Source organism: Notothenia rossii, assembly GCF_949606895.1.
Source record: "Notothenia rossii genome assembly, chromosome: 10".
Taxonomy (NCBI): domain Eukaryota; kingdom Metazoa; phylum Chordata; class Actinopteri; order Perciformes; family Nototheniidae; genus Notothenia; species Notothenia rossii.
Genome location: NC_136908.1, coordinates 51,229,922 through 51,243,306, shown reverse-complemented (window position 1 = coordinate 51,243,306; position 13,385 = coordinate 51,229,922). Strand labels below are relative to the sequence as shown.

General features: G+C 39.8%; 1 protein-coding gene across 4 annotated transcripts in view; it reads right to left on the bottom strand.

The window, feature by feature from the left end:
- The window catches only part of btbd11a (BTB (POZ) domain containing 11a), a 132,709-nt gene extending 121,404 nt beyond the window's left edge, over window positions 1-11,305 (bottom strand). Inside the window, exon 1 of one of the 4 annotated variants that reach the window (XM_079654960.1) lies at window positions 9,632-11,305. In XM_079654960.1, coding sequence (XP_079511086.1) covers window positions 9,632-10,496 — 865 coding nt within the window. In that variant the 5' untranslated portion in view covers window positions 10,497-11,305. The remainder of the gene's footprint in view (window positions 1-9,631) is intronic. The other 3 variants (XM_079654962.1, XM_079654961.1, XM_079654963.1) reach the window with 3 other exon arrangements.
- Window positions 11,306-13,385: the final 2,080 nt, after the last annotated feature.

Genomic DNA, 13,385 nt, shown 5'->3' with positions numbered 1-13,385 from the left:
GTAAGGAGATGTGTTTTCTCTTACCCTATACATTTAGAAGAAAAATTGCTGAAATATCTGGATAGTTAACAGAAAAAGGACCCAATAAACAGTGAGTTGTTGCAAAAACAAAAATGTTTGGTACACCATATATTACTTAGCCAATGGGCTTTTTACAGTCTACTGCTTTGTCATAATAAGCATTATGTTGGCCTTCCTTCTGGGTATAATAACTAGACAAACGGGAAACTGGCGGGTGAATTCCATAATTTGAAACTGCTATGTGCAAAGGTCTGACAAATAAAGTGATAATGATATTGCAGCACAAACATATCAATAGAGTTTTGCAGATAAGTGAAAATTGCTATTATCAAGTCATTGGTAAGTATATAATGTATGTCACTAAGCAGGCAGAACACAAAGGAGATGCAGGAAAGAGTTTTAAAACCGGGAAATTAGTCAACGTTTTTTAAGTGTGTTTTTGGTAAGATGCCAGAAAAATAGTCTATGATTAACAAAAGATTAAATGATTTTAACGTTGGGTTCTACAGGATTAGTGTCAGTTAATACCCAACTGGTGAATGTCTGAAGCTTCTATGTTTCTTAAAAAGGGCGGTTCTTAACAAATGTCAAAATGAAACTCATAAAACGTAATCATGCCGTTCATTAACCTCCTTAAGTTTAGTGGTAGTGACATGAAGTCATGTGACCGTCATGGAGTCCGTTTAAAGCCTAACATGAGCTTTTTACTTCTTGGGATTGCATTTATGCTCCAAGTAGCCACATTTCCAACCTAGATTTTATTTCCTCACAAGAGAAATTTAGACTCAGGAACTGTCACATTTCCGTTCACCTTCAAGGGAAATGTGAGAAGGAAGGGATAAGTAGGAGAAAAACAGTCGGAGGAAAGATGTCAGTGGAGAGATAAGCATCTGTCCCTTTCACTCATTTTTTGTTTCAGCAAAGGCTATCAACAACGCATAGTGATAGCAGAGAACTCAGTTAAAGCATGGGAATAAAGGTTTATTTATTTGAGATTTTAATGTATTTTTCCACACAAACCTTTTAAACTCCAGGTATTTTTGATAATAAGTGTGTTGATAATAAGCACTAGGCAGTTCAGATTGATGCCTGCTGACTTTAAAAACAACTCACATGATCTGGCACAATGTAAGTCATCTGCCCCACTGCAAAATTCTAAATCACAAGGGCTGAATGTTCATGAGTTACAAAAACAAACATGAATGTATTGTTGAATTCATTTGAATGCAGCTTAAATTGCATTAGTTGTTCTCTAACAATTGATTTAATGAACCATTACACTCAAGTGGGCAATCAGTCAGAAGTCAGATTTGATTTAAGCTTTTGTTCGGCTGATGTATTCTTGACCCACAATAGAAATTCCCTCTTGGACAGCATGACAACAAAGTAACCACATGAGAAACACAAAGAGTTAGAAGTGCCACCGCCTGACGGAACACTTCAGAAAGCAATCTAGAAAAAGTCGCACAAAGCCAAAAAACAATCACTTACACAATAAATGAGTGTCACATGATGTGATATTTTTTTAGACCAACATCCACATTCCCTGTCCAAGAATGACATCCCTAAATAAAACGTTTCACAACCGTTCAATAGCTTGACTCATATAATAACGTCTGAGTTTCAAAACCGGTCAATAGATTTCGTCACAGTTGTGTTTCTAATATATTAGTTGCTGATTGTAAAGTGAATGCTCAAGTCCAGCAGTTATATATTTGTACAAGAAATATCATTAACAGCATTGTTTTCAAAAGCACAAAGAAAGCCTACTGTAAACATTGTTTGTGCTAAAGGTGTGATCAGAATGCAGCGTGATAGGTTTCAGAGAACAACCACAGGCCTGAGTGTACGGTGTGACAATGGAAATCTGAGACACCTAGCAAGGAGGGAAAAAACAGTAAAGCTAAAAGACATACTGTGGTTTTCATTGCAAATGCAAACTGCCTGATGTAAACCTCACAGGTCTGCAAACTGCATGAGACAGCAGCAATATAAAGTCTCACTTTTGATTTTGAATCACATCACTAGTGCAGTATGGTGTTAAGCCTTTGCGGTAAATGCATTTGGCATAACTCAAGTAGGTGCAAAATTGTTCAATATGCATGTAGTTTCTCGACTGTAATACATATGATTATTTCTTGAAATGACATCCATTTATACGAGTCCTGATTCCAAGCAGAAAGTATGCATTTGTCATTTGGTTTAACTAAACCATTGCAAATGAAGAAAAATCTTTCTAAAGTGTGTTATTACTTCAATTCATTTAGTTGTAAATCACTTTCAAAAAGAAAAGGCCTCTGTGATCTGAAGTCAAAACTGAAACCTAACTTTCTGCATGAACAGAAAATATACTGTTTTTGTAGGTGAACTGAACCTTTGAGGCCTCGTGTAAGTCTCTCAACATCCTGCAACACTAACCTGCAAAAGTTATTTCTTAGAAGAAGTAGCATCACAACTGATGTTGCTTCATGAGAGAATAAAAGTTGAATTACGTTTGTGTGCTGCAGACAGATAACATCAAGTACCACAGTATGTTCTGACAGCCGCTGTCACAAGTTTGTCGACATCAAAGAAGCCAAGCGATCCTCCAGACTTTCAGGATGTGTTATCTAATCTCACCGTGGCATCACTTGGATGTATGTGTTAACTTGGGACTATACAATTAGTTCATCTTGACATTGCAGATTTGTTTCCATTGATTTTCTCCTGAGTGTAAGAGGATGAACTCCATCCAACACAGCCAATTCCAATACCGATCTGCCACCTGTTGTAGCAACATCACACCCAAACCACAGGGTCAAAGGTCAACAGATGGAGCTGATTACACGCATCAGTGCCAGCATGTCTCTCAACATGGCCATGATTAGGGAGTTGAATAGTAAAAAGAGAGAAAAGGATGAAAGAAAACAGACACTGACTGCACAGCAGAGGACACAAACACTCATACCAAAACAGCAGAATGTGTGCACCTAATGCACTGCTGTCTCTTCCCCCATTAAATGAGTTCATACCACTGCGCTCAGATAATAGGAGGACTATGGCCAACAGAGGGTGGGATACAAAATGATGGGATACATACAACACAGTCTTACAGCCTTATCTATCAGAGCAAAAACCATTTACTTCAGTAACAAGTTATTTGGTAGAACAGCAGCTTTATGGACTTTATATTCGAGATGAAAGCATGGCTAAATTCTACCCAATCCCGTACCCAGCACGCATAAACACAAACATTTAATGACAAACAGACGTCTTAATGTTGTCACATCTTGTGGTTGTTAATGTTTTTGTTTTGTCTTTTTTACTACTGTCTTAATTTTCTTTGCAGGGATGTTGATATTTGAAATGACATCCTTCAAAAATGTCCTTGTGTAGTAGAATATTACCTAGCAATATGTTTCAATCATTTTATAATCTCAGTGGAGCAAATACAACATGAAGTCAGTTTGAGGGAATTACCTACTGTAGCTCTGTCTTTTGTGACGATAAACCAACACATGAGAAGCAAAAAACGGTACCTAATGTATGCAAATTAATAAGCACAACCGAAACACAATGCCAGTAGTTTTTTTGTTGCTCTTTACTCACCATTTAAACTGCCAGTTGAAGGCAGCAGGTGTCCTTGATGAACTGTGGATGCTAACGTTTGCCGCTAATGTGTTAGCTCGCCAGGTACAGACGGTTGTCTCTGAACTACGCTGATTTGTTTCACTTTTTCGGCGCTACATATTAATTTAGTTGCCTCAACACCTTGTCTTCGAACTGACTCTGCGTTTCTTCACATAAAAACTGTTTCCTTATGTCCATTTTCATGCTAGCGTGCAAGCCAGTTGACTGAATATAGGTAAGTAAGTAACATCATTGTATTTACTTCCTCCAACTTTATTAATAATGACTCGAGTGGACAAACGAACAATCATTAGAGGGCATTTTTAGATCGCTGAAAATACTTTTTGTGTTTTTGTTAATAACATCTGTGCATGTTTATAATCGTTTAAAATGTCCATTATTATTTCACGAATAATTTGAATGAATTATACTTTTTTCATGAATTCATTTGCACATGTTTATGAGGTTTATTTGTCACATTTTCCTTCTAATATGTTCATAATTTCACAGGCAGTAATTGATAACAATTGGAATTTCAGTCACATAGTTTGTCAAAGGCAAATAATGTGGAGCCACTAGACTCGAGCCCCTCCAATAAATTACCAGGCTGAAAGATCTGATTATAGCAGTTTATCATGGATATACCAACTTCCCACTATTTTGTGTTTTAATGTTATATGCTTTGTGGTTTTAAATAGTGTAATGTAGCTTCTTGTTATTGTTTCATTTCAATGGGTTTTAAGTTGTCACATTTGTTTAAATAAATTACATGTTCTTGTGCTGGTTGTATTCATTTGGAAGACAGTTTAAGTCTTTAGACATTTGTATGTGTAAAATGCTCTAGTTGTACAAATGTAGTTTAAACTCCTGTATAGGTCGTGATATAATTCATAATGACACTTGACCTTTTTGGATTAGATACACAGCCAGATGTGCTGTATCAGCCAACATTGCAAAAGCTGACTCGCATTCACAAGCATGCTGTCTTGTGTTGCATGCTGTTTTTCTGATTAACCATGCAGGCATCTATTGTTGAGGGTGTCGAAATGAGTGACGTATCAAGATTCTTTGTGGCACTATTCAATGATGATATTCACGGTCTGTTTTCCTGAAAGACATTTCCTCTGGACCTCACAGGCGGATCTGATCAAACATACGAACGTGGACCTGCACAAGAAAGGGTATTAAAAATCACTGAAAGGAATGACCATCTTTGTTCTCTGCAGCTCCCTGGTTTTTCCCGCTGCTAATTCCTAATCTTAATGACTAGCAGATAAGCACAGGCGTTGATTAAAGAGAGCTGGATAATTATATCTCTGAGGGACCTGCGCCAACCACCTCCACCAGCTGACACTCCAGCCTGGTTTCTCCTCACGCTCTCTACTCCCTCACAACATTGAGCGTTCACTGCTCTCACACTATTCTCATTATCTCATCCTGACCCAGTGCTTTCACCTACTTTCTGAAAATGGAAGTGGATCCACGCTCCAATGACACGGGAGTAATAAAACCGCAACATACCAGCCCCACTTGCCCAGAGCAGAGTTATAGGTGTTGGTGGAGTCCCGACCAGTGGAATCACAGCGAAGCATATCAAGTGGAACTTCATATTTTCAAGCATATGTAGTATTGGTGGCAACTCATGAAATAAATCTAAGCCCCGAAAACAACCTCACATAACTTCGTAAACACTGATCATGGCTGGAAGTGCAGCGGGGTGGGTGCTGCACTCTTTGGTCTTATGAAATTACCATGACATAACAATCCATCACAACTAGCTCGCCTGCCCGGGCACTCGCATCTCCAACTGAATGACAGCAATCTGTCAGCTCATCTGCCAGTCCACCCCAAAGGAGGGGAAGGACAGGAGGAAAATAATAACAGAATGGACAACAAACGGCTTTGCCTGGATCGTGTGGATATGAGTTGAGCTTATTAAAAACCACAGTGGAAAATAAATATGCAAACATGCAGGCTGCCCTCTAGCAGGCAACACAATAAAAGATGGTGTGAAAGACAGAGTGGAGGGAGAAGAAGGGAGAGCAGAAACCCCACTGCTAATTTAATAGACTGACTAGCAGGCTACGCAATTCCATTATGTTGTGTCATCTGGCCTGCGGAGCTTGGGTAAGCTCTATGGGGAAGGTCACAGCAAATGATAATCAGAAACAATCAAGTCATTCGGGATCCCAAATTTAAACGCTGCCCCCGTAGGTTTGGAAGATGAGGACCAGGCTGTTGTCTCTGACGTCACTTATCATCGGTGGGTTAAGATGACTGGGAAGAAAGAGTCAGAATCCCTGCAGAGAAATATAAGTCAGGAGGCAACAATTTGACACAAAATATTTTGACCGATATCTCACAACTACAGTAGGCAAACTGCTTTGTACAATGCATGTATTGTTGCTTTTGTCAGTGTAGCATTACATAATATCAGCTTTTAAATACAGAATGAAATCAGGATGTGGCAGTCCAGTAAACAAACATTATCAAACTGCTGCTTTTCTTGGGAGTTGACCTGCGTCATTGCTAGGAAATAGGACAGTGGCATGTCCAGAGGAGTTCATTTGTGATGAATCGAGATGTCACTAGTTTGCGGTTAAACACAAAAAACCAGTTGCAACACTGGCATGTTGTGCCTTAAATCTCGAAAGCATTTGGATACACAAATCAGACCAAAAGATATGTTATATACAAATATAGTATGAGGGCGCTGATCTTGTGTATACAATATATAAATTCTCGCGAGAACAAGATAGCGCCGTAGATGTAAACATCAACGTGACGTCGGAGCTCAGTAAAAACAAAGTTGTCTCTGCCGTCTGACGGTCTTTTTGACACAATGTTCATATTTTTTGAGTAATTATACACTTTTTGACAGACAGAAATATTGTTTTCTGGTGTCACTTTAAGATCTTACAGGGAAAATCGGCATTTTGGTATGAGAGCGCACGCTGAAATTAAGAGGACACAGCGCCCCTGTTACCCGGTTTAGACAAAACCCTGAAGATTTTTATTAACTAATCGAAAACTCGGCCATCACACAAATCAAAGCACGACTTGAATCTGCACACAAATGTTATAAAAGTAACAGAATGCGGTTAAGACAGTAGCAGCAAAGGAAGTGAAGAAAATCCTACATTTAGCTCTTCTAATCAGTCAGCAAATAAGCTGTAACGAACCTACGGTATGTGGGAGAGCAGAGAGACGTGTGGAAGTTCATTATGTGCTGCACTGCTGTTGTTAACCAAGGGAAATGAAGGCAAGTAGTGCTACTATGCTCTCGGTTACTAAACATACAGTAATCTCATGGTCTCAGTCAGCTTTGTTTGAAAAGGCTGGAAACAGAGAATATCAGAACCAACAGACATTTGAGTGAATACTCAGACCCAATTTTTCATTTTCAAAGGTGACATTTCGAGTTATTCTTCTCTAAGTTTGGTCATGAACCCAACAGTGACAAATCCAGCTTATTAAAATGTTGGATATAAAATGGAAAGTCACCATAAAAAAACAGTGCGTTGCCTTCCTTGCTGTCACAGAATGACATCATGCAGTTTTGTTTGAGTGCAAATTGTAGCTTCCTCTGCAGCATCACACCGGGTGGGCGTGGGGGGGGGGGGATGTGCACGCTGGGCTCTGCATCATGTCTGCAGAGGAGTCCCCATTTCTCTGCTGCAATTTCAAGACAAAGCAACAGTCGTGAGCAGCATCTGCACCGAGGCCAAATATCAAAATCACAGGATTTCTTAAAGAGGATGGATGAGGAGATTTTGAGAAGAAATGTTTGACATCCAATTTAGAAGTAAAACTGTGATCAGCATTCTGTCTATCACCAAGATTCTTTTTTTTTTAGATCAATGGATTTATTAAGAAAATAACTAGCAGGTTAATTGATAATGAAAGGTATATTTCTTTAGTGCTGAAACTAATGATTTCCATTATTGATTAATCTAGGGCTGTGCAAAAATTCAATATTATAATCTATCCTTTTTCCATGGAATTGTAGCATGATGAAATCAAACATTGAGGTATCCTAATGCATACAAATGAAAAAAGAAATGAAAAAAAAGACGTACTGCTATTGTTTAACCTCTAAGTAATTACATTCAATATATTTTAGAATTGACAGGAATTATACAGATTATAATTAATTTCAATACATACATTTAAAAAATATGAGTATTTAAATAAAATAAAATAGATTTAAATGCTTAAAAAGAAACTCTACCATGATTCATTTCTGTGAGTGTAGCTCAGAAAATCTGATCAAACTCAAGTGTAATCTACAAATTCACAAGAAATCTTGCTTTACATGTGGCTTTATTAAGTTGTCTTCATTAGTTTGACCTTTTTTTTGTAACAGACACAATATCAAAGGTTTTCAGTTGGTTATGATGTAATACAGCACATATTAAAATAAGAGAAGCTTGAACCATCCTAATGTTTGCCATTTCTGCTTGAGGCATCAACTCACTGCTTAAACCCTGATCCTATTGCCATGTTGGTGCATTAGGCTGGGGATTATTGGTCTATGAGTTCTGCATGACAGAAATTGAAGACTCTGGATTATATAAAATAACTTGTTGTGTGAGCAAAAGCCGCATCCATTGACATTGAATCTCAAATCACGTCATATCCCTGGGGAACCTAGTGCTGTTTCAGATCAATTTTTCTTCTGATTGCTTCTTGAACAATCTTTTCTGCTGCTGTTAGAGATGCACATGCAGCTCATCCAGAAGACTTATTCACATGTACAAAATCCCCTGAGCATCTTTGTTTACCACCTCTAATAAGTTGCTGAAAGTAAAAAACAATGGTGCTTCAACAATTAGCAAAAGAGCTGCAATATGATTATTTGGTCAATATTGCTTGGCTCTCACTGGAAGAATAACATTTCAAGTCCCTTCTGCTTTATAGTTCCAGCCAACTCGTTGAGGGCTTTGGATAAGAGGGCCAGCCCACACTGACAGCTTACACCTTCTGGAGTGAGACAGTAATAGCATAACCAACGAGGCCAGCAAACAATATAAACACAAAGCCTGTTTCTGCTAAATCCCGACGCACATATCAGCTATATTACACACACAAGGCAAAACAATCATTAATATTGCCTTCTTAAATGAAAGTCTGAGAGCACAACAGTTTCAAAGTAAATAGAAGTTTGAGCCTGTTTGATATTTTTTAACCAAATACCTATTCTTGCCCCAGGGCTTTAATAATAGGCAGCTCCTGTTTCAGAGGTGGGCCTTGAGGTCTAAGCTGGGGGTAATAAATATTCAAGAGACTGTCAAGTCCTTTTGTTTGGATGTGAATTACACGTCACAATCACACTAAGCAGTTGTTATTCCCTCCAGCATAATTACACTGTTTGCAGTCATATACTTTCCAACTGAGCAGATTATCATGTTCATGCACTGTGAAGAATATTCTCACAATCACATACTCTTAAAAATCAATCAAAAATGCTATTTGAAACCATACTCTCCTCAAAGATATGAATACCACTTAGCATAGAGGTTTATGAGTGTGTTGTTGTGATAGAAAATGCAGTTTTCTCCTGTCAAGACTCATCACTTCCAGCTGAGTCACCATTTTTTGGTTTAAAGATGCAGCAACTTGTTTCTAGATGTTTCTTGTCAAAACACATAGACATTCATCAGAATAAAGTGGAACTGGGAAAAGTGAATACGGTTTGGCTTACATGATGGAGGATTTTACAAGTGTAGTGATGTAGATAGGCTTGGAGCACAAAAGTGACAAAAGATTGTCCAATCACATTCCAGCAGATCATCACTCAGTTATTTGTCACCATTTGTGCAGTCACTTGTTCCTAGATATTTCTAGTAGGAATTCCCTCTGAATAAGGTGTGAGTTGTTTCAGGGGTAAAGTTAAGTTAGATTATGGTGGACATGGTACTGGGCAGAGGTGACAAAAGAGGGTCAAATCACATTCTTTCACATGGTTAAACAAATAACACCTGGTTGGCACTGAGCTTACCACTTGAGTTCTTCCCACAGATGAGGTGCTGATATGGCTGCAGCAGCCCCCAGATCTCAGAGTCGTTGTTGATGGCTTGCTCCAGAGACTCCAGCGTAAACTTGGGCACGCCGTTGTCCCTCTCCACGAGCGCGCTGCGCAGCACGCGGCTGAACACCTCTCTGAACAAACTCTCCATGCAGGCGGTGAGGTATATGGCAGCGTGTTCGTGGATTCTGAGCGCCACCCGGCTATCCACCATCCACCTGAAGAACTTGCCCACCGAGAACACCATCCCGCAGCGCGTCGACTTCCCGCGGCTGAACTTGTCCCCGGTGCTCATGTTGTAGAGGGACAGGGCGCTGAGGGCCGCCGTGATGCAGTTCACTGAGATGGTCCATGAGAGGACCACCTTGATGGCGCTCTGGATCTCGTGCTTGGTGCACTTGGCGTAGCGCAGGCTGAGCCGCTGCGCCTCCCGGGCCACCCTCACCAGAGCGCTGCTGATGAGAGCGGAGAGCCGCGCCAGCACCTCGGGTGGAGGGTCGCCCACCATCAGCTCCTCGTCTTTCCTCAGTGCGCCCTCCACCTCGCCAAGGCTCCATGGCACGTCCTCCAGCTCGGGCAGCTTGGCGCACTGACCCGAGCACTCCAGTATGTCCGTGTCCTCCGCCAGGACGGTGTTGACTGTCTCCAAACTGTTCTGTCTGCTGTGCATGGACTCTGTCAGATGCCAGCCGTTACCCCCATGCACGATGGACTGATGCGTGTCGGAGCAGCACAGCGACACGCTGGACGACCTGACCGAGTCCGCGGCTCCACCATAACCAGAATCAAGCGTTAAATCCTCCAGCGTCCTCACGACTGTCTTACCATTGCCTGCCATAACTGCACCGCATACTGTTGGGTATGCTTGGTCTCCCAGTTAAATGCCACAAAGTCGTTTTCTTGCTGTTTCCCATGCAGCCGCTGCGTGGTTGTATTCCCCAGATTCAAAGAGTGAAACGTCAGAATAGAGCCTGTACTTTCCTCCTACTCTAAGTGGCTGCGTGTCTTCGATATCCTCCAGTCCACAACTTCACACGCGTAACCTGAGAGCGCACACTGTCTGCAACAAGCTCAGGACTCTGGAAGGGAGGAGGAGCCTGCAGCCCCTTGGGCAGAAACAAGCCAATCCGCACATCCATCAACTTTGACTGACATCTACCTGCCGCTACCTTTGAGCGAAGGCTACCTGGTGCTGCTGAGGCTGAACTGCAGAATCAGAAATGCAGTTGCTTTGCCAGCCAATATGATATTTGTTGCCTTGTATCTGCAGTGAAGGGATGGAGACAGTGTCAGGATGAGAGGAGGTTTCCCACTGAGAAGATACATTGGGGAAATGTGGATGCTCTCTTGATATTCCGAGGAAAATGTAGTAACAGCAGGAGAGAGGAAAAAACATGTCCAACCTCTTTAATTTAAAATTATCACAGGACAAAATGTCACATTGTGAAAGAGCATTAAGCTTGGAAGGGACACAAACATAAATGGTGCATGTTTTGATAAAATAACTTCTTTTTTAGAGGTCAAAGGTAATTGACATTATTACTCTCCTTCAGCTATCCTGATTCTTATCATAGCAGCAATGCTGCTGGGTGTGTATTAGTTTGAAAAACCTGCTTAATGTGCAGTTTATTTCCTCAATTCAAGTAGAAATAGATTAAATGAAAACCAAATATATTTTATAATATTGCCATGTGCCTATAATTTTAAATGATACGTTGAAGTCTTTGTCTTTTTCCATTATGCTCATCTAAAAATACAAATAATATCCTTTTGAAATCAAATATGTTTTTAAATTCTGGATTTCGTTCAAAGGAGTTATTCGTCCAACTATCTGAGATGGATGTTGCTCTTGTGTCATGAGAAAAGAACATAGCAGAATATGATCAATACATTGTGAGGCTGAGCAAGAGCAGTGTGCAGGATGCTCAATCTCAAAACTCTTGACAATCCACCCTGCTGTGGAAAGTGTAGTTTTTCCTGAATCGCACAAAGATAAAACACACAACTCTGTCCTGCAGTGAAAAGCTTTGTTGGCATGCTGTCCACAACTAGTGATGAAGTGAAAGGGACTGCAGCATATTCTTGAGGAACACCATAACCTTTAATGCTAGATCATAAATATTTTACTGTCCAGAGCACATGTCCAACATCTACTGATACAGTCCTGCGTCAAGGTTTAGCATCACTTTATCATGATGTTGGATTTATTCTCCAACATTACATATTTTATTTGCCGGGCCATAACAACAAAGAGTGGGTGATTTGGATTCTGAAGACATGCTGAGGGGAACAGTTGGTGGAACGATGATTCATGCGTTCTGCCGGGGCTTCTCCTTGTACGTCTGAGCTGGACCAACCATCTGTCCACACTGCCTGCCATGCCATTGGCCCTTTGAGATTTTCTTTGCATGACATGGCAGTACCCATGCCAGCACTGAAAAAAAGCAACTCATTACATTGGAGTTTTCAGAAATGATGCAACGCCCACTCTGGTGATTGACAGAGAGAAGTGTAAAAACAAATTGTGCTAGTGTGTAGGGTTGACTTACAAATTATAATAACGCATTTCCACACTAATGTATGTTTTAGAGCAGATACTTTATTAATACTGGACATAGAAATACTTTGGGCCTCTAAATTTTAGTGGATACAACTTTTTCCAGATAAGAACAGAAGATTTTTATTGTGTGAATATGACTTTATTTACCTGTCAAGATAAGGGAGATTGGGATAGGTAATGAGAAGAAAACCAGTGATAAGAAAAACCAATAATGAACTCCAGAGAAATTAATTAATTATTTATTAAATGCTAAAATGCATGTTGCATAATACTCCATCTATACATATACAGAGTTTATAACTGAATGTCGTCATTAACACGTCTTGTTTTCCAGTCTGTGACAGAAACTGAGTTCATCTCCAGCAGTGTGCCAAATCTCTTGATGCAATGCAGCATATCTTGCTGACTAACCCAGGTGAGAGTGGTGGAGGTGGGCAGCTGCTCCTCTACATGCACCGTGGTCCTCCAAAGCTTGTCCTCACGACGTATTAAGCCTTGGTTGCCTGGTAACAGCAAAAAAAGATCATGATTTTCCCAGCAAGATGATAGATTGCTAGTATTTTGCCAGCAGAATGAGTGTATCCTATTCACTCAATTCTTTAGTCATGCTGCTCCGTTACATTTCAATTTTATAATTTCATACTGTGTTTTGGTAGATGTTCCTGCGAGTGAAGTACTCTGTAGTCTCTCTATATTTTATTAAGCCTTTTGCTTGTTCTATGTTCATTATTTTGTATATATTTGTGAAGTGACTGTGAGAAACTTTGACTCGTATTGTATTATTGTACATCATTATACAATATGTTTAACACCATATTATTCCGTGGAAATGTTGGCTCATGAAATGTAAAAGACAACAGGAAAATAACTCTTATTATCATGTATGGATGTAGTAGGCCTACATTAAGTTATCATCTAACTTAGAGGGAGGGGTTAGTGGTGTGATACTGCCACTCAGTGACATAAACAAGGTACTACAGTCCAAAGGCTGCATTTCATGTCTTTCAAAATTACAATATATTGAGTAAGAGATTATGTTTTATTTAGAGCATAGACTAAAAGCATAGACTATAAATAAATAAAAAGACAGTGTGGTGTATATCACTACTTCTACTTCTTATATTATCATAATATAACATTGTAAATAAACCTCCTACACTTAAAGCT